Source organism: Diplotaxodon limnothrissa, linkage group LG12, assembly GCF_057381915.1.
Source record: "Diplotaxodon limnothrissa isolate DT_005_m linkage group LG12, D_limnothrissa_male_GT1.1, whole genome shotgun sequence".
NCBI lineage: Eukaryota > Metazoa > Chordata > Actinopteri > Cichliformes > Cichlidae > Diplotaxodon > Diplotaxodon limnothrissa.
Window position 1 is genome coordinate 24703548 of NC_140607.1, and position 27778 is coordinate 24731325.

Here is a 27778-nt window from a genome sequence, read left to right on the forward strand (position 1 = left end):
TTTTCAAGAGACTAAAAGCAATATAAGTGATAAATATTACCATTCTGTAGAATATTGTTATATTTCACTTTTTCTTGTTCCCATGTTCTAGTGGGTCCTGTTGTGGCTCTAATGTGAAAGAGGATATAATGTAATATAATATAATAAATTTACCCTACCGCCTACTGGTGTTGGCCAGAGGGGCCGATGGCGCGATATGGCAGCCTGGCTTCTGTCAGTCTGCCCCAGGGCAACTGTGGCTACAACCGTAGCTGCTTCCACCAGTGTGTGAATGTGAGAGTGAATGAATAGTGGCATTGTAAAGCGCTTTGGGTGCCTTGAAAAGCGCTATATAAATCCAATCCATTATTATTATTATTATTAAATTACTTACGAGTTTAATTTGTCAGCAACTTTCTGCCAGCCCTCTCTCCTTGCTTTTGCAGCCTTTGCAGTGTTCCCTTGCGTTTTAATTAAACTCTGAGGGATTTCAGGAGTTTCAATCAAGAGTTCTTGCTCCGCTGCCGAAAAATACCGAGCGCGCTCCTTCGACATTTTCGCCGACCAATCAAAGGGTTGCCGATCAATGTTTCTACTATCGATGCGTAGCCCCTGTTAAGCCACCCAGTGATCTCACATTACTTCATCCAGCTATACTAATTGTCAACAACAGGTGTGTTCGGAGAACCGGAATAGCGAGCTCAAAGTTAGCGCGATGATTTGATCTTGGATGTGTCATTTGATCTTGGATGTAGTAAGCGAGGTACGAAGAACGGACCCCTGATGTCCTACACAAGAGTAAACACCATTTGTGTTGGCCCTGGTTTTACCATCTTGGCAACCAAGTATAGTTGGCTCATTCTTTGGGCAAGAAGGCCAATCTAATGGTCGATCTAATCCTTCTCTTCAAACTCACTGTCAGACCCTGAATTGGGGTTGCTGCTGTAGCTCACCTGGCTGAACAAGTTACACATGTAGTGAAGGCTGGAGTCCTCGCTGCAGAGACTGGTTTTGAGTCTGTCTCAGACCATCTCCTCTCATTCTCTCTCCACCCCACTTTCTACTGTCCTATCCAATAAAGAAAAAAAAGGACTCATGTTCTGAAAACTCATCAGCTTCAAAATCTTCCTTTCTTCTAAAATCACTGAAGTTCTCAGAGCGGAAAATCTTTTCACTGTCTTGATCAACAAGAAGCCACACGGGCAAAGCTATTTATTTGTTGTGGCCCACATCCAATCTGCTGCTGGGACAGAGCATGAGAAAATATAGAAAGATTCCTGCAAGGCAGAGGGTAAAATGTGTGGGAATTTGGGAGCAGACAGGTGTAGGTGATAGAAATATAACAATGCTGCAACCTTGTAAGGGAAAACACACTTATACAAATACACACTGCACACACACACACACACACACACACACACACACACACACACACACACACACACACACACACACACACACACACACAAACCAACAGTGAAGGGACACAGCACCTCCACAACTTTATGACCCATGGGTCCAGTGGGCCTGAAAACCACGTGAGAGAGAGAAGATAATCTAATCCTCATTAAGAGAATGAGATTTGGGAAATCCTACAAAACATTTCATAGGACCAAACCATGCTATTGTGGTTTGGTCTTCTGTTCCTTTAGTATTTAATGTTCTGTCTGTGGCACATTTTAATCGTAATATTCTATATATTTTCATGTCCTCAATAATATCCACTAGCAGAATAACACATAATCTCTTTTTCTCAGTTATTGACCCAGGAGGCTTGGAGTGACATAAACAAACTAGGAAAGGCTAATCCAAAAAAACAGAAAGGAAAATAAAGAAAAACTATAAGATTAGAGACTCATTTATATTCAGGTGGAGATTCATTGTTTCTTAGATATAGACATTGTTAAATGACCAGAGTGGTAGTTCAGTTCAACTCACAAGAAGGTCATGATCAAACAATATAGAAAGAAATATCATTTAAGAAGAAAGAAGGCAGCTTAGAGCAGGGGAGAAGAATTTGGACACTTAAGGCATATGAAAGCAGGAGTAGTGTGTGTGTAGGTGTGTGTGTGTTTGTGTGGAGATAGGAAAGTGATGCACATCTAAAAGGTGCCAAGCCTTTTATAAAGTGTTGGTTTTTTACAAGTGTTTGTTAAGCTCTCTGTGGGGACTCGGAGAGTGTGAAGCCCCAGGCTTTAAGGTAAAACGAATAAAAAGAGAGCAAGAAAAAGAGGAAAATAAAAAAAGTGGTGAATGGAAACCAGCACTTGTCATAGGCAGTCAGACGCTGATGGTTTAGAACCTAAAGCGTTTATTTCTCTTATGGAACTAAACTTCCCAAGTTTAGGCTAAATGAGAAATAGATTCTCTAGAATTCTTTTACAAGAAGAAGTCCCACATTTCATTTTTAAGGTGTAAGTCTATATTTTAAGAATCACTGCTTTCAGCAACAGTGGAATGCCTGAGGCAGGTATTCGGATAGCCAGAGGTAATGGCCGAGGAGAAAGTAAATATGCCTCCTGTTAGTATTCGGTGGGTTCTCCGTCTAAACACTGCTTATCAAAACTTCTTCCCCCCACCTACACCATTGCTTTTTCTTCCCACTCACCACTTACAAAACTGTTTTGAACCCACCATCTGTTGATTCTGACAAAGAACCTTACCTGTAAAGAAGTATTCCTTGCCAATACTTTTAATTATGTTAAAACCATATTATCCACAAGTTTCAAAAACCTGAAATAGTACACATCGATTGGAATTATACTCTACGACTCCCTTTGGCCTCAACCCAATTCACCATGTAAAAAAACTCACCCTGATTAAAAAAAGGGATGTAAGGTAACTCATTTATGTTAGCATGGATTCTGTGGCCTCAAAAAATTCATATTATAATGTGGACAATGTGCAATCAAATGCCATTTCAGGCTGTAGGGCAAGCACAAATCATTGGAGAAAAACCTGGTAGCTTGATCAAGCTGTTTGGATGGAGGGAGGGATGGAGGGATGGATGGATGGATGGATGGATCATCTTTTACAATTTAAGTTTGGGTATTTTCTAATAGAACTGGAACAAAACAAATGCAAACAACTTAAGCTTTAAATGCCTCATGCTGGAAGAGTGCTGATGAAACAATGCAGGAGGAGGGAAAGGCACAAAGTCAGAGTAGTCAGTAGTTGCAAACTTGTGTATTTTCTTTCACATGAAGGTGGAGAAGGGTTTCAAGTCAGAAAGGTGAAATAGGGAGAATGGGGTAACTCAGAAGGCAGATATTGTGTTGCATCAGCTGAATCTCATTTGCAGGTGTTTGATGTTACACTTTCTCTACACCCAGAGAAGCCTTCTCGCATGTGCTAACACTTCCTTTTCACATTCTATGTGTCCTTTTTACATTATGCCAACTTGTCCAAAGGGTGGACTTTTATCAATAATTGCAAATTTGATTTTAAGAATTTTAAGAAGCCCAAGCTATTTGTATATATAAAGGGTTTTTTTTTTTTGGTCTAATTTCATATTAATTCTACATTGTCGAGGAAGTTAAAACAGCTACAGCTATATAGGTAAAGTAAAAATCACTTCCATCTAGCAGAATGCAAACACTGGTCTCCAGTGTGGAATTGATGGACATTAGACACGGCACAGAATCTGCCTCTCGGAGTGGAATAACAGCGTGGACTTCACAAACACTCAAAATGAGAATTCAGCCCAAGAGAACAGAAAGCAAACAGAGAGAGGTTTCAGATGAAAAACTAAGCGAAAGCAAGAGGGATCGAGGGAAAGCAAGCAAGGGAGAAAATAGTGGCAGCGTCTGAGCAGAGACAGAGTACCACAGAGCTGTTCGGTACATGCAGGTGAAATCCCTGCGTGCTGTTGGCGGCTACACTACATTAACTCTAGCTTTCAGTTTGAGCCAGGGACTTGGGGAATAGATGGGATGAGGGCAAAAGGAGGGAATCCTAACAAATGGTAGTTCAGGGACAAACAAGGTCAAGGCTTGCTATACAAGCCTTGACCTTGTTTTATACGATATTATTAAAGCCATTCCAGCTGATGAGCTCTCGTCACAAAATGCCTTTTTTCATTTCACTGAAAGAAGTCATGAAAGGCAGTGACGCACAGCCTCGCAACTAGAAGGAAAAGTGCACCAAGAATGCAATTAGGTTCTTCTCATCCTCAGTGGAGACATGACTGGAGCTTTTGTTTACCCTCATGTCATTTCAGTCTTTCTTCAATAATATGAAAGTCAATAATACACAGATTGTGTTTTAGGAAGACTTGCACTGGTTAACGTTACAGCAGTTATACTGTAATCTCAGTTAAATTAGCCTGGGACTGTGTGGATACACTGAGTGACTGCGTAAGGTGACAGCCCTTTGGGGAAAACTTTTGAGGTGATGGTTGATCATGGTGTTAATGTACCAGTACTGTGTCACAGAGGGATGTCTCTCAAACAGATGGTTGCCTGGGCTGGCAAGGTTGGTGGCAATTTTACCCCTCTTTTTCTCTACTGTCGAGTCCCTAAGCTCCTTGATGTTAAGTAGCTGACAGTCAATGATCCACTCAGCAGTGGCGAGGTACACGCTCAAGCCTTGTCCTCTGAGAAGCAGGAGGCAGGAACTCAAGCAAAGTTTGACATCAAAGACATGTATGTTTAAAAGTGAATGAGCCAGTGGGCTTTCTAGCTCATCTGTTTGGATGTTTACTTGCCTGTTGGTTTGTTTTCATTGGTCTTCCATTTCTCTCACTGTATTACAATCAGTCACTATTAGTAATTCATAAAAAGTGTTGTATAAGTTTTATTTTTTATTATAATTTCATTGTTTTTTTTTAATATTCGTTTTGCTTAATCCTGTGGGCTGGAAAGACCTGCATGCAGTGAGAGGGTCAGGTTAGTTCTTTAAGGTCCTCACAGAATGGGGCAAGGCAAATGAATTAGACACACAACCTGTATTATAAGCTAGGGTGGAGAATGGATTGATGATGGCAAATAAAAGCAGATTGCCCCACCACCCTTGAGCAGACAACAGCACACCATGACAGACACGTGATCAGGCCCAAGCTATTATTTATAACATAAAAATGCAAATAAATAGCTATGATACAGACTTCTCTTTGTTCTGTTGGCAAAAGCTTTTTTTTTTAAACTGTAACTGTGATTATTAGCATGTGTAACCAGATCCCAGGTTCAATTCAGACCTTCTTCATTTTTAAAGTTAGGCTTAACATTGTCCTTTTCCATCAATTTTATAGTTGGGGATAGATCAGGTGATCCTGAATCCTCTTTTAGTTACGCTATAATAAGTCTAGGCTGCTTGGGATTTCCCATGATACACTGAGTGTTTCTTCTTCACCCATTTCTGAGCCTGGTTCTACTAAAGGTTTCCTCATGTTTTTAAAGGGAGTCTGTCCCCAAGTGGTTCCTTATCAAGGCTTGTTTGGTTGTTGGAGTTTTTTGTCTATTATGGTAGGGTCTTTATCACAGCACCTTAAGGTGACTGTTGTTGTGATTTGGCACTATACGTATATAAAACTCAATTCAACTAAATTAAATTAAATAGTGGAGATCGGAGGGTTGGCCTTGAAAGTTATGATTAGCCAAACTGCTGACAACTTAGTTTGTTTCACTACAATTAATTTTGTTTCTCCAGCCTTAAATATATAGATAGATGATGGAGATAAATGTTTTCTCATCATCACTCACAACTAAGTACCCAAAGTGACACAGTAATTTAATGAACGTTTTATTTACATGCATGCACATTTACACTCACGCAGAAGCTTTTTCTTCCAACTTAAAACTAAACCGTAAACAGTTGTTGTTTAGCCGTTGTCCTCTGGAGTCTTGCACCCACATACTGTATGTATTGTATGCTGCACAAAAAAGAAAAAAAGGTCACATTTTTCCTTGTCATGTAACCCTACTATTGCTAAACGACTTAAAGATTGACAAATCAAGGAACTCATTGTGATAATTTCTGTCTTGTGTGCGTGCGTGTGTGTGCACAGGGATTATGTTCGTCTTACTTCTAAATACCATATTTTTCTGAATCAATGCTGTTCTCTCTCCTCTTAATACTTTTATAAACCTCCTAAAATTGGCATTGATGAAATCAGAGCATCTCCCCAGCCCTCTGGGATTTAACAAGAATAATCAATCCAGTTAACTGTTCTGCCGCGACACTGGCAATGACGGCGGTGTCATCTGTTTTCCATATCAAATAGATCATTAGGTAGTTACATAACTACACACACATACACATCCTTTGACATCATTAGCAGTGGCCTCAACCAAAATACCTTAATTAGGATTACCTTGACCTGGAATGTATCCCATTAAGAACAGAAGAGGCAGTAAAAATATCCATACTACCATCGTGGTTCTGTTACCACACAAAAATAAGTTTAATGGAGATAATTACAGTGGTTAGTGCTCTCATTGAAAAGTCTTAATAATGACATGACTTATTGGTTCTCTTAGTGGTGAGACAGTATCATGGATTCAGCAATATTTTTTTAGCTACTGTTTCCTCTTCTATTAGGACAGGTATTAACAGCTATCGAAAACGACAACAAATCACTGTCGGATTAAAGGTCAAGATTTTTGTTTTTTCCCCCCGTAACATGGCTAGAGTAATGAAGTATGTATACAGGGATATTTATTGTCCTTAAGATTACATAAGTTCTGGTTTGACCAATATGAGATTAATTTGCTCATTCATTCTCCAAATTGTTATGTGTGCTGTGCTGCTGCTTGACTGGTACACAGCAGCATGATATATTTCGAAAAATTTATATTTTCAAAAACAAACCTTGCTCTGCTTCTGACATTCGGTTGCCATCAAATTCATACTGAGAAAATGAGACAGAAAAACATTACAAATTTTGGACATAACACTGACAGAAACTTGCTCTATTTAATGAAAGTATTTCAGATTTGGTATGTGGTGTCATATCTGGGGGAAATCACACTGAAGTTGAATGAAAATGTGATTTTTTTTTTTCACATTAAAGCTTAAATATCAATGAGACCTGATGTGAGCTGTTTCCAAGAATATTATGTGCCTCGTATATGAGCAGCTGTGAATGATATATCAGTGCTCTACCTGCAAACTACAGACCTCCAAATCTGCTGTGAGAGATCGGACATTCAGATACTCGAGCAGCCATTGTTCTGTGTCATATGCATAGATCTGCAGTTCCAGATATTTGGAATACAGATTTTGATGGACTTGTTTTGAAATGGCTCCTAAAAAATTGTGAATTCATATTAAAAAGTCTATTATTAGTCTAGAGTTTATTTGCAAACATATTATTAGTTTATACCTTATTAATGTTTTAGTCCTTCATCATAAGTACAAACAAAGTATAATCATTGTATGCCTGTACTACCCAGAAAGCACACCTCTAATGACCTATTGCAATATGCTTTTGATTTAATGTATTTCTGATCTATGTCTCTGTGTGTGTGTGTGTCTATATCATGCTTTCAGCATTGAAATTTCCATAAAGAAAGCTATGTAGTAGTAGCATACAGTGTGTGCTTTTCAGACAATGAAACACTGAGCTCAAATAACACAAAGGATAAAATCTTGAGTCGAACAAATGTAGTGATAGTGAGGATTGCTTACCAGTAAGAGCTTATAAATAGAGATATTTACTAAACCTATTCCTGCAGAGAGATAATCCGTCAACTGAAAGAGAGAATATGGTGTAAAGTGATCAGTGATGCCTCTAATATTTGTTTGATATTTATGTCCTGTCCAGTCCTGTGTCATTTTTCTGCACGATGCTTTCAGAAGAATGTGGTTGCTGTTCTGCACAGTTACACCTCTATCTATCTTTTTTTTCCAGATATCCGTGGCATTGAGGATTTCCTTGACAGTACTTCTCAGCAGGGGATGGATGTATCCCTTCAGAAAGTGGAATCCAACATTAACATGATGATCACGAGTCTGTTCAGAACAATGCGTGTGGAGGAGCTGCATCGCTATAGGGATACACTACGCAGAGCTGTGTTGTTCATGAGCCCAGCTACGGCCAAAGCGTTTATTACCGAGGTAAGATAAGTTAGATTTGGGCCTTCGTTTGTCAGTTAATAAAGTAGGTAAACAACACCAGTAATGGCATTTTAGAAGTTTTGTGGAACCAGAACTACTGGAGCAGGACGAACATTTCAAACTCACTGCCAGGGAGAGCAGAGATGATCACACACGTTGACAAGACAAATTGTCATCCAGTTTTGAAGTATGTTCCCTAATGGCATGTTTACACTCCTTCAGCACATGCACCCGGATATCCAGATAAGGCTGACATAAATGTCTGACATATGCCTCTCTAATACTGCATGGAAAGGATGCCAATTAGATGCAGATTAAGAGCGAGGAATTTCAAAAGCCACTGAGTCATTATGACTTTTGAGGTCTTACTGAAAGGAGAGAGCTACTTTAAAGAAAAAGTCCTCTACAAACAATAGTTTAAGCCTTTCTCAATTGGCGAATGGCATGTTAAACAGGTAGCTTACATTTTAAATAGCCTCACAGGACTTTATATAAAGATGTTAGCAAGTCTGGAAGAGCTGAATGCTTTGATGGAATACCAAATTAAATATGCAAACTATAGATATAGATTTTATGTTGTTACATGAGTAGCAAATAAAAAAATGTAGTAGGAATCTGTCTTACATTCTTCACGGTTAAGTGATTAATGGTATTTTGAATTGGGTTTACTCTTGTGACGCTACCAATGTTACCAGGCTTAATGAATGTTTTGCTAATTCACGTGAGCCCTGTGTGTCTCTATTAACCAGATCAGATGAAATTATTGGAGTTAGTCCTCTCAAGGCCACTGAAGTATTATTTGTTAAGCCCTGAGCATGATGGGAAGATATGAAAGTATTCATTGGTTTACTTCTTTCACTCCCGCTCTTTCTCTTGGTACGAGTCGGTGTTAATTTATGGTGCACAGACAAGGTGCATGTTTTTAATGTAATTTTTAGGAAACATGCATATTCAAACAGATGCACACAGTTCTCTTCCCCTCTCATCATACTCTTTATCGCTTCAGAAGAAGACAATTAGAGGAGTTCCTTTTGCTCCTATACATAAATGATATGGAGGTCATGGTTGAAAGCAATAGGCTCTAGCATTAGTTATGAATTCTTAATTTGAATTGGTAGGATGGGGCTTAATCCCATGTGTCATGTTCTCATCTCAGTTTAATTAAAAGTGACCTCGGAAAGAGCAATCACAATCTAATTTGGTTGGAGGCGTGACAGGGGTGGGGGTGGATGGTGGGGGGTGAAAAATGGGGTGTTATTGTGTGACTGTGAGTGTGTTAGTGTCAGTGTTTGTGTATCGTAGTGTTTCTGTGGCTGTGTTACAGCCTTTTAAGTTTAGCATGGAAATACACTGGCGGTAGGCCTCTTAGCTTCAAGGCTTTGCACTCGCATTCAGAAAAGATCGTCAAGCTCACTTTAGATGACTTTCAGTGCTGAGGTCGTTAATCAAACAAACCTGATGCATCATGCAGTACTTGTTACTCTTATCCAATGTAGTGCATTATGAAACTTTTTGTAGAAAGTAGTTCATTACGTCACTCTTTATATTACTTTACTGCAGTCTTCTTCTGGACGATACGTGTCACAACTCGGAAAAATCTCTGCATGGCGTAAGATTTGACAAAGAAAGAAAAGTGGTTGTAAAAATCTAACCTTTTTAAGTTGTTGTAGTGTCTTGTTCTTTCTGAGCTTCTGACTTGATATATCATTGAAATAGTGGTAAAGGCCAACCTGCTTGCACACTTATGTCTCCAACCCGTTGGCGCTGCTCTGTGCTTGCCAGGTAACAAAAGTCAAGAGGTGCATGACAAGCTGAAATGACCGTAACACGCCATTGATCAGCAGTTGTAATGTCAATTTTAATGTACATTATCATTTGTGAGTGCAACAATGGTAAACATAAATAAGTCATACTGTAATTAGTTCTCAGGTAAAAATATAAATCTTCAGTTACAGTCCCACACGACAGAGGTCCCTGTAATAATGACGCGACTCACAAGGTCTTTCTTTTACTTTTTACCCCTGAGCCGTACGAGGCTGATAAGGTATTGTCTTCACCCTGCCATTGGTTACTCGAGAACGAAGCAATACTGGAGTTTCAAATTGATATCATAGCTGTATCTACTAAAAATCTCAGATGATTTCATATCTCTGCGACCTCGACCTCAAGGTCAAGATCAGAGTACAAGTTTTCTCATAATCTTGTGAATACAATGAGTGGAGAATGAAGTCACCTAAGATTTTGTATCTACCACTAGGCTGAGTGGTACAACTGGCCACCACCAGTATTTTTAAGTATTCAAACAGAGCCATTGGCAAAGTTAGTAAAAACCAGCCCAAAAGAGCACTTCAGGGAAAAATCACTTCAGGGAAAAATCAAAGTCAGAGCAATTCTGCTGTAGAATCAGGGGTGAGAAATGGAGCCCAGACTGCTGCGAGCCTGGCTGCCCATTTGTTACCTGTTGAAGGTCAAACTTTAGATGGAGCCAGGCTTCTTTACTACTAGCGGTGTGTTAGCATGTTGTCACTGCAGTTGTTTGAAAGCAGCTGATTTCATGTTAGCAGTGGGCAGTTGTCAAAATATCCCTTATTGTGCAAGAAAAATTGATTTACATATCTCCACTCCTTCATTGGTTTACACCATTTTCTTGTTTCATATGATTGTAGCAATGAAAGGTGCATTTTGTTTTTTTATTCATTTATTTTTTGACCTTATTTGGCTGTCAAATCAACAAATGAGAGATCCCTCTTTCAGTCCTGGGAGTTCACACAAATCCTTCTGAGGTTTCATGAGAAAGAATAAAATCTCCCAAATCAAAAATATGAAGGAGTAACCAAAAGTATTTATTCATTTATTTTTTGCCCATTATATAGATAATGATCTAGTAACCAGTAACCAGTTAATGGGATTCCAGTGCAAAGTCACAAAATATGCATTTTGTTGAAGTTATTCTGACTGAACAGGTTATGTCACCTGTTAATTGCCCCTTGTCTTCTGATTCTGATTCAGATCACTGAATGGTTCCTTTTTTTATTTATTTCCTTGTTTCATTTTATCTTGACTTTGGTTTACTTGCTAACATGAATCACTGCTGGGTGAATGGGGAACAGGAGAGAGGATCCTTAAGGCATAGAGAACAGCCAGGCAGGGATAGGTGTCAAACAGGCAAAATTAATTAATTTTAATCTCTAATCTATTGGGTTGTCTGTCTTTACACGTTCCTTGGGATTCGTTTTTTAAATATAAAAAAGGCCTACGATAAAAGAAAAGAAAGCAGAACAGTACATAGAGTCAAAATGTAAACCGATGATAGAATGCATCCTTATTATAATTTATTCATTTAAACTACGAAATCTGATCTACAGTTGGTGTGGAATATTGCTTTGGCTATTATACAATATGAAAGCACCCGCCTCAATTTCAGTGTGTGACTGGAACCCAGATTAGTTTTCTAGAGTTTCTCTCTCTTTCCTTTGGGAAGGTTGACAAAGCAGTCATTTAATCTAATTTAGTCAGACATCAAGTGGAAAGGGGTTTCTGAGATGAAGTGTCGGGAGACGGTAAATATTGGTGGATAAGATTGATGGTCACAGATGTCTCTTTCTCGCTCTACCTGGGAGGATGCTCGGGGTGGGAGAAACATATACACCGGTTGAGAGACAGACACAGACTGTCATGGAGACAGCGAGAGATGAGTGGGATGTTGTTGTTTTTTCTCTCTATCAGTTATTTGTGAGGTCATTTGTCATGAAAAGCACCTCCCACCCAGATGCTCTAGGCTACGGTGGATGTGAACTGAAAGCTGTTGCAAAATAACAAGACTTGACAGAAAGAGAGAGAAAGGTGCATAAGATGATTGAGCAGAGAATGATACACATTTAAGACAACGTAACGTTGCTTGAATTTAGCATCTTTCAAAAGAAACTTCGGTCTTTTCGTTTAAAGTACTTATTGGTGATGATTTTGTGATAAAGAGGAGCAAAGCCAGTGGAAATGTTTCAAGTGAGAATGGATGCTTGACGTATACATTCATGATTCATTCGTAATTTGCTGTTTAGTAATGTGATATTTATATGTTGCTTTATGTCAGAGGTGGCTATCACTAAGGAGATGGAGCAGCAGATCACCTACTATTCAGAAAGTTTTCTTGGTTGTGTCAATGTATGTGAATATTAGACATAAAGCACTTAGATGGATGAATGAGGCATGTTGCATATAGTGCTTTAAGTCCTCAAGTAGAGTAGAAAAGCACTATGTGTGATCCAGCCCATTTACCAAAGGCTCTGTGGCTCTCTGCTGTAGTCTCCCACCACAACCTGTAACAAGTCAGGTTGTGAGTTAAACCTCCTAAGACCCGAACTCTTTCATGGCTTGCATTTTTAATTTCTCTTTCCTTTTTTAGGCTGATTGATATTTTTTTTTAGATGGGGACAATTGTTTTCAATTTCGATAGAACAGTGAGAGTATACTGTCCTCATAAGTGGATATCAGGTCCTTGTAGAGCAAGATTTTGTATTTTGGTCTATACAACCCAAAATGTGATGTCCACATATGTGGACACCAGGTCCTAGGAGGTTAATTTTAGATGAGTGAAATTATCATTTTTACCGTCAATCAAGGCTAAAAACCCATATTACCATTTCTCAAGTATATCCTCCTGAGAACTAGCCTATTCATTCATGTCCTCTGTAATGGACATTTGTTTACATCTTTGTATAAGATCTTTGTATGTATATCTTTTGACTTATTTGAGCTTCCCTACTAAGTCCTGATGTACTAAATAGAGGACATCTTGGGCTTTCCATTGATATCTCATGTGTTTGGGTGGCCTCTTTTAGCTCCAAAGAGGCAGGAAATCACAAAAAAAAGTTCAAAAGTTCAGAGATTTATTTTTATTTTTTCGTGGTGTATTGAAAATCCAAATATCATTTACGTAAATGACATTTTGGATTTTCATCTAGGGCACTGAGCTTTGACATCTGGGAGCTCTTATGCCACTTGAGGACAAGACAACTGTCTTATATCTACTTCAGTGTTGCAATACTACTTAATGCCACTCTGGTGCTGAATAGTAATCCATCATCCCAATCTCATGTCACTGTGTTTCTTCTAGGACCTCTATGTGTTTGGCTGCATTTATCCCTCAGTTTAGCCCCTAAGCACTTTGACCCTGTTTGGTGAGAAACCCTACAGTGTTTTGATGCCACTTCTGTGCTTCACTGTAAGGATAGTGTTAGCCAGGTGATGATGTCTGGTGTTTGTGAGAGATAGTGCTTGGAAAAAACAAACAAACATTGGAGAACATTTTTATCTTGTGAGACCAGAGAGGGATTTTTTTTGTGCTCTCAGAGTCCTTTAAATGGCACTGGGCTTTGGGGAACACTCAATGCTTTAGTAATGCTTTTATACTATTGCCCTGATCTATGCCTCACTGTCCGAGGTTAACTCTTGTTTTACTTTGAGTTTCTGTCGCTCTTCGTCTTCACCTTCTTTGACTCCTCTGACGACTAAACTCTTCTTCAATTTAACTGCTGTCCACTTACATTTTAAGCTGCACAAGGACGTTTTGTACCCGGTGGCAGATATTACCATGTTACCGAATGCAAACATATTTGCAACTAATCTGAAAACTAAGTATGTCATTACATAGCCACTAAATTGTTCAATCACCATTAACGTCATGATTATAACTTAAAGCAACAAGTTTGCCAGTTGCCTGTTTAAATTTACAATAAGGTGAAGTGTACCTCTTGGCTTATCTCTTGTTAATTGTCAGATTATTGTTTTCATCCATCCTTCCTTTTCTAAATTCCTTCTTGTGAAGATTATAGTCCAGCATCTTCTGAATTCTCAGCAGAACACCCTCCTCCAAGCACATCCTTTCACTTCACCACACAAACTAATCTGAAGCCCAACATTCCCATTCAATTTTCTGCATTATTTAACATTTTCCTGCTCTGTTGCCTTTTTTCAATCTGGTACATATGGCCGAGTTGCTAGCCACTGGCAGCAAGGTTTCTTGACGATGCATTCATTTCCTTATTCCATCCACTTCATGTAGACATAAGAGTAAAGTTGGATTTTTACCCTGGGACTGTTTTTCTATTAAAAATATTACTCTTTGTGATTTCCCTGGACTCAGTGCAAATAAATAACCAATAAGAGTTATAATATAATATAAAGACATGAAAGGCGATTTCCCCTCTTATGCTCCTTTCATGCAACTTTCATCTTACGTGCAGCTTGAGATGATTCTTAAAGCAGCAAGAGTAACACAGCTGGTAAGTAGTCAAAAAGTAGAAGAAAAGTAGAAAACAGAAAATAAATAACTAAAATGGCTCCATAAATTAAGAACAATAAATGATAGGGCACCATAAGTGATAACTAGGTGGTCCTGTTCTTTAAAAAGAAAACTTTTCTCTCCAGTTGTGCATCAGTCAGCACTTTTTTCACCACTAATAGTTTTGTTTTTGCAGATAAAGCATGAACTAATGAGTCAGTATTTATTGTTAAGAACAAATGTACTAGTATATAATACAGTAAGTCGGAATTTACTCTGAGAAACTGGTCTTCTGCCTATCCTTATCTCTGCCTCAACACATACACACAGAGACTTCATATTAGATATGCAAAGAAGTTGAAAATATGAATTTTGCCATTTGATCTTAAAGCGTTAAAATTTTAAAACGTTGACATTTTGGGACTATTTTCTCTGTAACTGACATTTCTTACTTGAAGGACCATCAAACAAGTTGGAGATTATTCCAAAGATGACAGATGTCACAAATGAAACATGAAGAAAAATATTCTTTATAGGTGTTAAGGTTCAAAATTGAGGAAGGAGAGTACAAACCACCCATGGTCCAGAAGGTCTTGGTCAAACAATGATTTTAATGACTACACACGTGTGGGAAGAACACTCTGTACGCCGACAGCAAGTGATCTCCGACTTAATCAAAGCATAAACAGATATTTTATAGCATCAGGGTTTGATTTACTGACGCCCCTTCATGCGTCACAGATACATTTTATACATAGATCAGATCAACACCACAATGACTTTTAACCCAGAAGATCATCTTCTATTTTCATGGCTGGTACTTTCCGTTCTTGTCTTAAAGTGAATTGTTCCTCTTTCTTGCCGAGACATGACTAATTTCTCCTCTAAATAAATCTAACTCATGTGTGTGTGTGTGTTGACCCCACATGCTCTTTCTCAATTCACCTGTTGCACTTCTGACCTTTTACCAGACCAGAGGCTCACTGAGACTATATGTATGTTTTCTACTAAATAAATGTTTTAACCAAGAACCTCTACTTAAACCTTAATATGAAATGACCTGATATATAAGTGTTTTGTAAGCATGTATTGCAATTCCTTCTATGGCTCCAAGTCACTTGCACAATAGATTGTCCGGACATCGCGCCGAACAAAGCTTCCAACCCCCAATTAATTGACCGAGCTCCAACTCTTTAATAAGCACAGATATGCATTGTGTATAAAATAGTCATAACTGCACCTGAAATACAAGGTCAACATAATAACTGTATGCATAACATCTTAAGGCCTTCTTAAAGCTATCTGTTACATTGTTAAAGCCTCGTCTTAGCCTGCTGCTCAAAAATAACTTCCTGCTTCTGCAAACTCTCTGCAAGCCTGTTTCCTGTCCTGTTACTTTTAGCCTTTCTGAAAGACACACACTGTTCAACCCCTGAATGCAATATAAACTCCAGATTATATTTATTATTTAACAATAGCAGTAAAATAATTTCCCTGCTCCACACTCCCTCTCTCGACCTCTGGAACACCAGAGGTCGCAATACATTGTGTCCTTGCTCAGCAAATCAGAGAACCTCATGTCATCTATTTGGTCCAGTAATAAACACCAGCTCCCCTTCGAGAACACTCCATGTGTAAGCTTTGGTTTTCTCGGTCCCTCTCTTGCGGCCTCGGACCTCCCTGTGGTCGTTGAGATCGATCTTCTGCAAAGGAAACAAAACACCTTTTCCTGCACCTCCCTAACTTATCCTATTTGGGACTCTTTAATCAAAAGCCTGATCCTAATTATGCTCTTAACTTATTGACTTGTATTTATATATATTCTTCAACGTTCCTCATCACTTTAAAACTCTTTAAGCCCTGCTTTCACGTCCGGTTGCTCGCTCTATTTTTCCCTTATCTGATCATCAACATCCTGTGCACAAATTGTCGCTGCTGCAAGTTCCTCTACTCTAAAAGATCCAAAAGAAAACAACCACTTTAATCAATTAAGTTTAAGCATATAAGCAATTACTCCTGTATACATTTCATCATAGCTAAATGCTGCCTAAAAACAACTCCTATGTGTTAACTTCATTTTAACCTCACATTTCCTATGTTATAACCCGTTTTTGGTATAGCCTTTTTATTTCATTTGCTCCCTTTAATGTAACAATACCTTCTAATTCTAATTTATCAGACTTAACCAAAATATATGCTTTCCTTCCTCTTTGGTCCTTCTTTAAGTTCAGTCAAAAAGCTAAATGAATTTGAGGCCTTTTGCCTGGAATCAATACTGTCATGTGTGTTTCTTAACTCTGTGTCTGTAAGCGTGTGCAATCCTTCAATAACTTCAATAACTCATATCAAAAAATGCAATATGTATAAAAATCATTTCTATTTATAAGCTCTCCCCTTTATCCTAAAAATAAATCTATGTAATATCTGTATGTGTAAGCTTACATTATAACCACTACTTCTAGAAATCAAAAGAAATCAAACCTGTTCTCCTCCTTCAACCCTCACTAATTTTCCCTCTAAGATTTATTCACAGCTTTGAACCCTGATATTGTATCTTCTAAACAGGATTCAGTTCTTTAATCCTTTAACCTTAACATAAAAATAACAGTTTCAGTTTTACCATATCCAAATGATCAAAAACCCCAAAAGTCCTAAAATGATCCTAAATTATTAAACAATTAAATTAATAAACCCTAAACCCCCCTTTATCTTGATACATTTCATGTGTCAAGATACTATACAAAACTTAAAAATGCTCAGTTTTCCCCACTCATGTTCCAATCTATATCATAAAAATAAACTTAAAACAGAACAATTATCAGTCATGTGTTTCTACAATTAATGGTAACTGAGTTACATCAAAATGTTTCCCCTTTAACATTTGGCATTCTCCCAACAATATACTATAATCCCATAATCTAACCCCAGTCAACAAAACAAAACAGAAATTTTCTCTGGTAAAAGCAAATTGTTTGTCCACATTTATTCATCCTCACATTCACTCACACATTCACTCCATATTTTTGCTAATAGTGGAGCTTCCCGCGTCAGATTCTCCACCCTCAGCAAAATGAGCTCAGTCATTTTTTATTTTCCATAGGAAAATATTTCTTTATGCTTTTGGACTGGATTGACTCGCATAAAATCCTTTTTACAGGGACTTACGACCTGAATAGTCCCCAGGTAGCTTTCTCCTCAGCCAATTGTAATCTGGAAAGCCCCCTTATATTTGCTCTTCCCGAGAATTTTCAGCGCCGTTATTCACTGTTGCAGGCCTGCTTAAAACAGAAATGGAAAAAATAGAGCTGATTGTTAGCTCATAAAAACAAAACAAAATCACCTGACAGGTTTTCTTTAAGTGCACTGTTACAAAATAATGGGCCCAATTTTTAGACATGTCCATGTTTCCTAAAACTCCCTCTATTAAAAACAAAAACAACAACAACCCGAACCTAACTGACAGAATCAACCCATCACCACAACAACCTCAACAACCTTAAACACACAAAAGTTTTGCCACCACATAATTTCACCTCCTCAATACACCGAAAGTCTCATTAAAACCACACAATTTGCACACAAAAATCACCCCCTTATGCTCTGTAACATACTTCAATTCAGCATCAAACATAACCCCCCTTACAACAACATATCACTAAACTATAAATTTCCTACCCAAATCTGTACTTCTCTTCTCTGCTATGCTTCCTCTTCTGAAAGTCACTTCCTCAGTCACACACACACACAGGAAGTTCCTTCGTCACCACTCACTCCAACTAATTTGCATACTGAGTCATCTCTCAATGAGTTGCTGTAACAACAGAAACATATGTTTAAACATTCCCAACTCATTAAATCATTTTATTTCTTTCTACAGTGATCACTGGTTTTGATCACTCAGTACGAGAGAGCACTCCTAAGTCACTCTTTTAAAACTACTTTAATCACTTTTTGTTTACATAACTCACTCCCTTTGTCATATGGCTTCTTCTATTCCTCAATTACAAACTCAAATGCATTTTATTAAACATTCACACCATTGTATCATTCATACAAAATAGCAAGCTGTTCTTCATTGCATATGTTTGTGTTCTTAGCCAGGTTTAATCAGTGTCTATGCATTAAACTCCATGAGCTTGTCTTGTCTTTATAAGGTTAATGCATTTTCTGTTTGTGTATGTGAATTTGCATATGTTGCTTTTGCAGTGTGTCAGACTCCTGCACAATTCTCCACTCAAGCCGTCAGTTGTCTTTCCCAAATTTGCTAACCCAAATTTTAAGTTCCCACCTTATTAACAGCATTCCTGCTCCTCAGCCAGAAGTTAGGGCCCACTTGTCAGGTTTATGGAGACATGGCGCTGTGAACAATTCAACCAGAAACTTGCCTTGGCATGTCCAGTCAAGTTAACCTACAGGTTTCTTCCGACCGCTGCATGGGGAGAATTGATCCAGGTCTCTTTCGCCCCTAAAGAAACACAACTGAGACATTTTCATTATTATCATAAGTACTTAAACTACCCGTTTCCCTCTCTCTGGTCAGAAATCCCAACTTATGTCATGTATATACGTGTAAGCAGGTCTTCATTGCTTTTCCTATGTATTTTGTTAATGTTCAGTGAGTGTAAGCTGCTTTCTTCATTGCCTCTATATGTTATAGTCAGGTTTAATTCATGCATCTTTTCCCTGATTTCTTAATTCAAAACTATCTCACTTCTGATTCTTTCCAGAAATAATTTCACATGTAACACTTTGTCTATGTATGTTTTCTATTCTTGTTTACCTCTTTGTTTGTGACGGTGGACATCTCTAAACCATCATGAGTTCAGGCTTTCATTTCAATCCAATTACACCCTGTATTCTCACAGTCGAACTCGTCCGGCTTCGCCTCTCACTGGTCACTGTCCTCTTCTCTCAGTGTCCTTTTGTTGTCTTGAATTCCAGCAAACACAGTCTGTTTCTTCTCTGTTTCTCTTCAGTATTTTCCTTTTGGATCAAGTCCCAGCCTGGCAAAATACCACATTCAGTGCCTTTAAACAGTCATGTCACACTGTTCTTACCAGCCTGCTGTCCACCGTGCATGTTTCATCACGTGGTTTCTTCTTTTCTGTTGATCCTCTCAGTCATCTCTTTCAAGATTACTCCAAGCATGGCAAATCTGACAATCAATGTCCAGTGCTTTCCACAGCTCATTATCCCACTGTTCAACTGCCCCGCCTGTAATTTACAGTACATGTTGCACCGTATGCTTTTCCATGCTGCTGCTGGTCCCGTCAGTTTGGTTTCAGTGTTAACGAGTCAGTTGCACTGTCTTTTGGCTGCTGTTAATTCTTGAAGTCCACGATGTTCTGTCGGTCTTCATCAGGAGATTAACTGTCCTTTGAGCTTCTTCTCAGGATGGGGACAAGTGCGAGGTCAAGCATATGTTGCTTAAAATTTTAAGCCAAAATCTGGCCTGTTTTCTCCCAATTATGCTACTCTAGTGGTTTTGGCGCCGTACTCAAAATTCCAGGTTGAGAGAAGTCCACCTTTATTTATCTGTAATCTGTGTTAACACACTAAAACATACAATTAATATCCTTTTCATTTCTTTTCTCAAAACCTCCATTCGCTTTATCTGCCTAAAGTTTAACTCATCTGTTTCTCTCTCTGGGTGCTCACTCGTCACAGTCACTTCCTTTTATGCGCATGTAACTTCCTGTCACACACACACAGCTTCTCAGAGCAGCTCAAGCTGCTTTTCTGTTTCTGCAGGCTAATCAAACTTATTTTGTATTTACAATCTACAAACCCTCTGTAATTCTACTAACTTTTGATCTAAAATGTAGCATCATTCACACAATGATTTCATAATCCTCTCACACACACACCTTTTAAATAAACTAAACTCTTATAACATCACTCATGCATCTCTTAAATTAAAAACACTTTCAAACTTTAAAACATCCTACTTTACATCACCAAAGAAATACCTCTCACACCTTTATTCATCATTCAAAACCTTCTAGTCACCGCATTCACACACTTAAAGTGTGACCAGAGTTGAGGAATATAACTCAAAACACACTTTCCTAAGAGTATTTTAGACATGCTTGTCATAATCAAAAAGAGCAAGTCAAAAACAAAAAACAAACGAAAAATTGAAACCTCCATTAATTCTCACCGCACACACAAGAAATTGAAAAAATAAACCACACCAGCAACTAATGCTGGAGAAAAGTTACTACTGAAAGTAATGTGTTAGTCTTAAGTATATACAGTGCACTCAATATATTTATATATCTGCATCCAAACTCAGTCAATTACTATACATCCACTACGGCAACTCAAAACTTTATTTATAGTCCTCTAATAAACATAAATGGCATCTTAAACACACACTCTACAATGTTTGCAGCAGTATTTGTAAAACCAACTGTGGCTTAAACAGTTCACTGCTTACTAATTTGCATTTTCACACTCACACACACACATCTAAAAATAGCAGCAGGCAGTCAGTGCATTACTGACTCGACACACAGAGATCTCTCACACCAAATTTTCTTATTCTATATTACAACGACGTCTTATATTTACAACCACTGTCAGATCTGTCAGCTTTAGCGCCTACACAATTTCGACAAATTTAAAATAACCGCCCAGCGGATAAACTCCCTGAGTTTTTTGCGACCAATTCACCAGTATCTGTCCAACAGTTTCTGGCCTCATCTCTAAAGTCCCTAACACAATTTAAAAGCGTCAACCAACCCAAACTTTGCCTGAAGCTCTATTTTTGGCGTTTCACAGCCAAGGCTTACCCCGAAGTGTTAGGTTAAAGTTACACGCCCGAAGTCCAACTTCTCCTGTCCAAAAAAGCGCAGACTACCGTTCCAAACGGTAAGGAGACACTAACTCCTAGCTATTTTGGAGGTTCCCAAGTTCTCCCCGGTTGCCAACCGTACTAACCCTATTCGCCGATAGGTCAGGGCCAAGCGTCCTTGGCCGGGAGGGAGCATTACCTCCGAGAACTGCGCTTCCTAGCAGACTCGAACTGCCATCCTAGAATAATTTATAATACTTTGAAACAACAATCAACACCCAACACAAGTGTATGACTGAGGCAGATGCAACCTAGTGGTCAATTTGACCGCTCAGGTCCACTCTTATGACCAAATTTGGACTCTATCCAACAAAATAACCAATTCCCTACCAAACTACTTGAGACTCGAACTCAATTTCTTTGGGACTTCAACCCAGTATTTAAACTTTTCTTATCAGACTCTTAACTGCTTTCATTTCTTCTTAGCAGAACTCTAACTGCTTCAACTCATGAGATTTTTCATCAAAATCAAAACAGACATCCACCAGTAACTTCAGTGAGTAGACTTAAATTTTATCATGTCCAATTTGGCACACTTTGGAAATAATTCAACAGGTAGTGCCTTACCTTTTGGATAAGCCGGCTTATGCCCACTCACTTCGACCACTGGAATTCATGTCTGCCCGTCAGACCACCTAAGACCAAATTTCTCCATCTACACCTCCAATTCTCCCTCCTCAACCACCGGACGAAGCCCCCAAATGTTAAGGTTCAAAATTGAGGAAGGAGAGTACAAACCACCCATGGTCCAGAAGGTCTTGGTCAAACAATGATTTTAATGACTACACACGTGTGGGAAGAACACTCTGTACGCCGACAGCAAGTGATCTCCGACTTAATCAAAGCATAAACAGATATTTTATAGCATCAGGGTTTGATTTACTGACGCCCCTTCATGCGTCACAGATACATTTTATACATAGATCAGATCAACACCACAATGACTTTTAACCCAGAAGATCATCTTCTATTTTCATGGCTGGTACTTTCCGTTCTTGTCTTAAAGTGAATTGTTCCTCTTTCTTGCCGAGACATGACTAATTTCTCCTCTAAATAAATCTAACTCATGTGTGTGTGTGTGTTGACCCCACATGCTCTTTCTCAATTCACCTGTTGCACTTCTGACCTTTTACCAGACCAGAGGCTCACTGAGACTATATGTATGTTTTCTACTAAATAAATGTTTTAACCAAGAACCTCTACTTAAACCTTAATATGAAATGACCTGATATATAAGTGTTTTGTAAGCATGTATTGCAATTCCTTCTATGGCTCCAAGTCACTTGCACAATAGATTGTCCGGACATCGCGCCGAACAAAGCTTCCAACCCCCAATTAATTGACCGAGCTCCAACTCTTTAATAAGCACAGATATGCATTGTGTATAAAATAGTCATAACTGCACCTGAAATACAAGGTCAACATAATAACTGTATGCATAACATCTTAAGGCCTTCTTAAAGCTATCTGTTACATTGTTAAAGCCTCGTCTTAGCCTGCTGCTCAAAAATAACTTCCTGCTTCTGCAAACTCTCTGCAAGCCTGTTTCCTGTCCTGTTACTTTTAGCCTTTCTGAAAGACACACACTGTTCAACCCCTGAATGCAATATAAACTCCAGATTATATTTATTATTTAACAATAGCAGTAAAATAATTTCCCTGCTCCACATAGGACATGTTGAATAATGTATTCACTGAAGTCTCCATCCACTGCAAGAGTGTTTTTTTTTCTTTAGTAAAGCCTTCTCTGGTTGTCTTTTATGCCTAAAAAAATCTAAAATAGAGAGGCAGTATTGAACTAACACAACTGGGTAATGTAGAGTATATGAATCAACAAGGACAAGAGTATTTCATATGGTGAAAAGTATATGTCAGCAGAATAGGGGGAGGTAGAACGTTAAAACATTCTATGTATTCTACACAATAAGAAAGCCAGCATAATACACATAATGCATCTTGAATTGCTGGCTGTTTCCCTGCCTTGGCTCAGTCACTTGATGAATTATAATACCAACCTGGGACAGCTTGCTTCTTATTTATGTATCCTTGATCATACTTTCATGTCTGTGTGATCTCTCTTTTGCTGACAGTTTTCCAATTTCACATAGAAATGGTACATAAAGGCCTCATGATCTATGATCCTCCTCTGCCATGTCTGTAAAATGCCTGAAGAAAAAACATTAAGCACACAAGGAACTTGGAAAGTTGTGAAATTTGTTGGTATAGTACAGTTATGTGGCTCTTTTTGTTGTTGTTGTAACAGCTTCAAGGGTGGTTTTTTTGTTCTTTTTTATCTGTTTGCATTTTCCTCTTTTTTTACATCTTTCTGAGCGCTAATGTTAGAATTAATTCAATTGCAAAATCTGATGATAGATAAACGTAATGGGGACTAGACTTTGAAAAAAGATGAATATCTATTGGAGTTTTGAATGGATATCACAAAGTGGATGACTAAATGTATGGAGAACTGGGGAGGTTTTTTGCTGCGTAGGAAAGCAGGAAAACCAGAACTGAAGTGAGCAGAGCTGTGAGCTTCCCACATTCAGAAGCGGAGTCTGATGAGCAGGGTGATTGGGGCAGTTCAGAACAGATGGTAGATGATTGAGAGTGACTGCAGGTTAGTTGAAGTGCAATTACAAACTTTCACTGTTTGACGTCTACAATAAATAATGTTTTTAAATGTGTTACTTTCGTTGTTGTAGCAGGCAGTTTGATGAAATTTAACATTTAGGCTGTGACATGTTTAATATGATAAATATGGAGCGCTGTTGTTTTTTTTATATACTCTTTTTTTACAGATAGGCTGAACCCAAACAAAATAATATTCTTCCAAATTAATTTTTAAGTTTTCCATAATGCTGATATCCTGCAATTATTAAATTATTCAGATGTTTAAATCAATGTTTTCTAGTCACTGTGTATTGGTGAATTGTAACTAATATAAATTAATTTTTTACTGTTCTAAAGTGATAAACCCTGTAGTTGTAAAATAGCAAACGCAATGTATAAATATATAAATTAAATAAAAAATACTATAAAGCCATTTCATTTATGGTGCAGCCTGGAACTCTCTTTCTACTCAAGCCACTGATTTAGTTTAGTCACTCATCCTTTTTCAGAATGAGCTTGTGTTACTTTTATTTATCTTATTTCTCACTCAAATCTTAAAATTTTATGATTCTTTTTCTTAACTCTTATCATGTCTCCCTATGTTTTTATTTCTTTTAATTATCTTAATTGTACAGCACCTTGGTCAACGGTTTTCGTTTTAAATGTGCTATATAAATAAATTTGACTTTGACTTTTTCCCTTTCTCATGTACACCCTCACAGTACTTCTGCATCTACCTAGCTGAAAAACAATCTTATGGAGCAACTTTTTAGTTGTTGTTTTTGTTTTGGGGTTTTTATATTTTTATGTTTCTTGCTTCATTTTTTTTACTCACATTTTTTCAAAAGTCATGGCTTTCATCATTACACACAAATTGTTTTTACGATGTGTTTGTGACCAGCATGTTTTTATCCCCACACTTGAGCTAGTTCACTGGACTTCTCTGCGAAGTCAAAAATTTATTAAAGATAACATTCAGTCACTTTCTGGGTTGCAAGAAAATATCTTTAATTTGGCATCTTAATTAAAAAAAATAATTATGTGCTTTGGATTTTTGTAAAACAACACATTTGAACATTTATGGATAACAATGATTATATTTTAGCATTGAAAATATCATTTTGATCATGAACTTGCTCATATTGTTTGTTTAACCACGGCAGAAACAAAAAATGATTTTGGTAATTACCAACACTGCTTAATTTATTGCACCTGTCACATAAACCTTATATTGGGTTGTGATCTAATAAATTTATTAAGCACTGTAGTTGGCTAAATCCACAAAGAGCAGTTACCCTCAGGAAGTGCAGCAGCATGTGGCAGCTAACGGCCTGTCCAAAAAAAAATCTCCTTGCATTCAGAAAATGTAGGAATATGGAAGATATAGCTAATATAAGTTGAACTGACGCAGACAGACATTTAATTTAATTCTTTCTTTACGGTAAATGTGATAAAATTCGGTTGACTGCATCTTGGCATTTCACAGGATTATTGTACTGTATGTATAACATTTCCCTCCGCTATACTTTGTTTGGCATTATTTTGTGTGGTATCAAAGTTTATGCTGACAAATGAATACCTAACTGACTCATCAGCTGTGCAGCTGTTACTATATGAGATGGTAGAAAACTTTTAGATGTAGATGTTGATTTCCTCTGACTCTCTTTGATTTAAAATACATCCACATGCTTATATAAACCCTTCTCACAGCAGATGTCTTCAGCTATCACAGTAGGGAAAGCGGGGGATAGTAATAATGGCTGTGCTCCACTGAGGCAGGCCCTTCTTTGGTGCATACAGATTCACTGTCATGTCTTGGGCGCTTAATATAACCATATTAATGAGCCATCATTATTACAACTGTGCTTTCTCGCTGTAATGAGTCAAAATGTCTGCGATGAAACAGGTATATTAAATGTACAGTTTAATCAAACAAAAAGCCTTTAAAAAAGCTATTATATAAAATAATGACTTATGGTTGGGGCTGATTTTACCCGTTTAAAATAATGGTACGCATTATCAGAAATAACAGTCAGAGAAATAGTGGAATGAGAGACAGTGAGAACAACTGCTTTTCTGAAAGGGGTGACGGTGGGTGAAATTCAGGTCATGAGCCACAATGGAATTTGTTATAGGATTTTTTAAAAACATTTTAGATTGGTGCTTCATTGGCAATTCATTCATTGTAAATTCTGCTGACAGTGGACAATACTTTACCAAAGGACAATTGTTTTGAGAATTTTTTATCTATTTTGATTTCAGTGAGGGGAAGCATATAATTGGTCAGTTTAAATAGATTGTCATGACTCAGATCATTTGTGCATCATAAATCATTAACTTTGGTTTGCACAGAGAATCTTTTATACTTTTGTGCCTAAACAAGGGCAAGTTTTAAAAACTGGCTTATCAGAATAGATTGGACTTACTGGGTTGAAGACTTACAAACAATTACACTGCAGAGGCTTTTTTTTTTTGGACAGAGGCTGAGCCAAGAGAATACGTGAAGGCCATTTTAAGATAAATGTGTCTTTTTAAATTGTAAATCATGCAAAAAATACACCAGTGGGGCACCAGAATGAAAATATGGACCTGGAAATGTGCACTACATGTCCCCTTTAATTCATTTGCTATAATCATCCCCGAGGGGACGGGATTAAGAGGTTTCCACTGCAAATGGAGCCTTAAATCAGGTGTTGTGATTCTGCCCTGCTCCATTGCCACTGATGAATATGTATTTTCTCATCAACACTCTGCATATAAATTTTCCACAATTTATAATAAATTATCCTGATTCTTTTTGGACCAAAGGGCCGTGAAATATATGCTTGTGAGAGACAATGTATGCTGTCAATTACCGTAAAAAAAAGACAACATTTTCTACAGGACATATTGTATTACATGTATATTATATTTCATTTTTCATATTATATTAGGAATGAAAAAGAACTCCTAAGCAAGCATTCATTATGCATCGATTTACAAGATAGATTGATGTCATGGCTAATCTGAGCGTATTAATGAATGCATTCAGTGGTTTGATTTAATAACTTTGGTGTAGATTCATACTCTGGCTGACTGACACAGTAATTGTTAATTATACTGAGAACCACAGTATTACTGGACTATTTGAGTAAATATCAAATAGTATAAGAAATTAAAGGATTTTGGAGGAATGCCAGCACAGAAATATACAAACTGCGACTCAATATTGTTGAAAATAAACTCCAATATAATCCCTCTTTTCGTATCTTCCCACGTGCTTCCTCTTTTGCTGTTTGCTTACTGACACATGAAGGGCACCATTTTGCATTCTCTCAGTCTAAAGTAAACTTTTACTGAATGTCTCCTATATTAACCACTCAAATATTGCTGGGCCTTGTCAAAATAAAATTGAAGGTTAGAAAATGACAGTTATTATCATGATGATTTGTGGGTAGTTTGAGTGAGTTGTTCGAGTTATTTAGGTTTTCTTCATCTTGGCATTACACACAGATTGCTGCTCTGTTGGCGTCTTTACTTTGGCAATGGAGCTTGAGGAGCAAATGTTGACCCTTATAATTACGGGACATGTAGCAGACGGCGTAAAAAATAGGAAAGTAGTTCTTGATGGAATAGCATGGAGGGAAAGGGTCGAGTGAAGGGCAATGAAGTTTATTTTACGAAGCAAAGTTATGTAAAGGTGACTACTGCGAAAAGAAGGTGGGTGTGTAAAGAAAGGAGAATGAAAAAGATCTCGAGAGAGCAACTCTGGTAGAAAAAGTGGCATGTGGGGGTGGGATATAAAGAGGAGCAGAGATGTGGTGATTTAAGTTATTGTAGGGAAGACAGAAACTTATTGAGTTTCTGCCAGTTACAATATAGATTATTCAGGTTAGTTTTGATTAATAGTACATGCCTGGCACTTTCATGAGTGTAAAAATTGTATTTACTTCTTGGTACAGGTCACTGGAAGAATGATTAAGAGTGACTCAGAAACAAGACGTCGAAAACTAGATATA

At 37.8% G+C, this 27778-nt stretch overlaps 1 protein-coding gene across 1 annotated transcript in view; it reads left to right on the forward strand.

Annotated features, from left to right (window-relative positions):
* grid2 (glutamate receptor, ionotropic, delta 2) overlaps positions 1 to 27778 on the forward strand; it is a 543519-nt gene that overhangs the window by 329365 nt on the left and 186376 nt on the right. The window contains exon 4 of the mRNA XM_085368399.1: positions 7829 to 8034. Within this exon, the coding sequence (XP_085224525.1) occupies positions 7829 to 8034 (206 nt within the window). The remainder of the gene's footprint in view (positions 1 to 7828; positions 8035 to 27778) is intronic.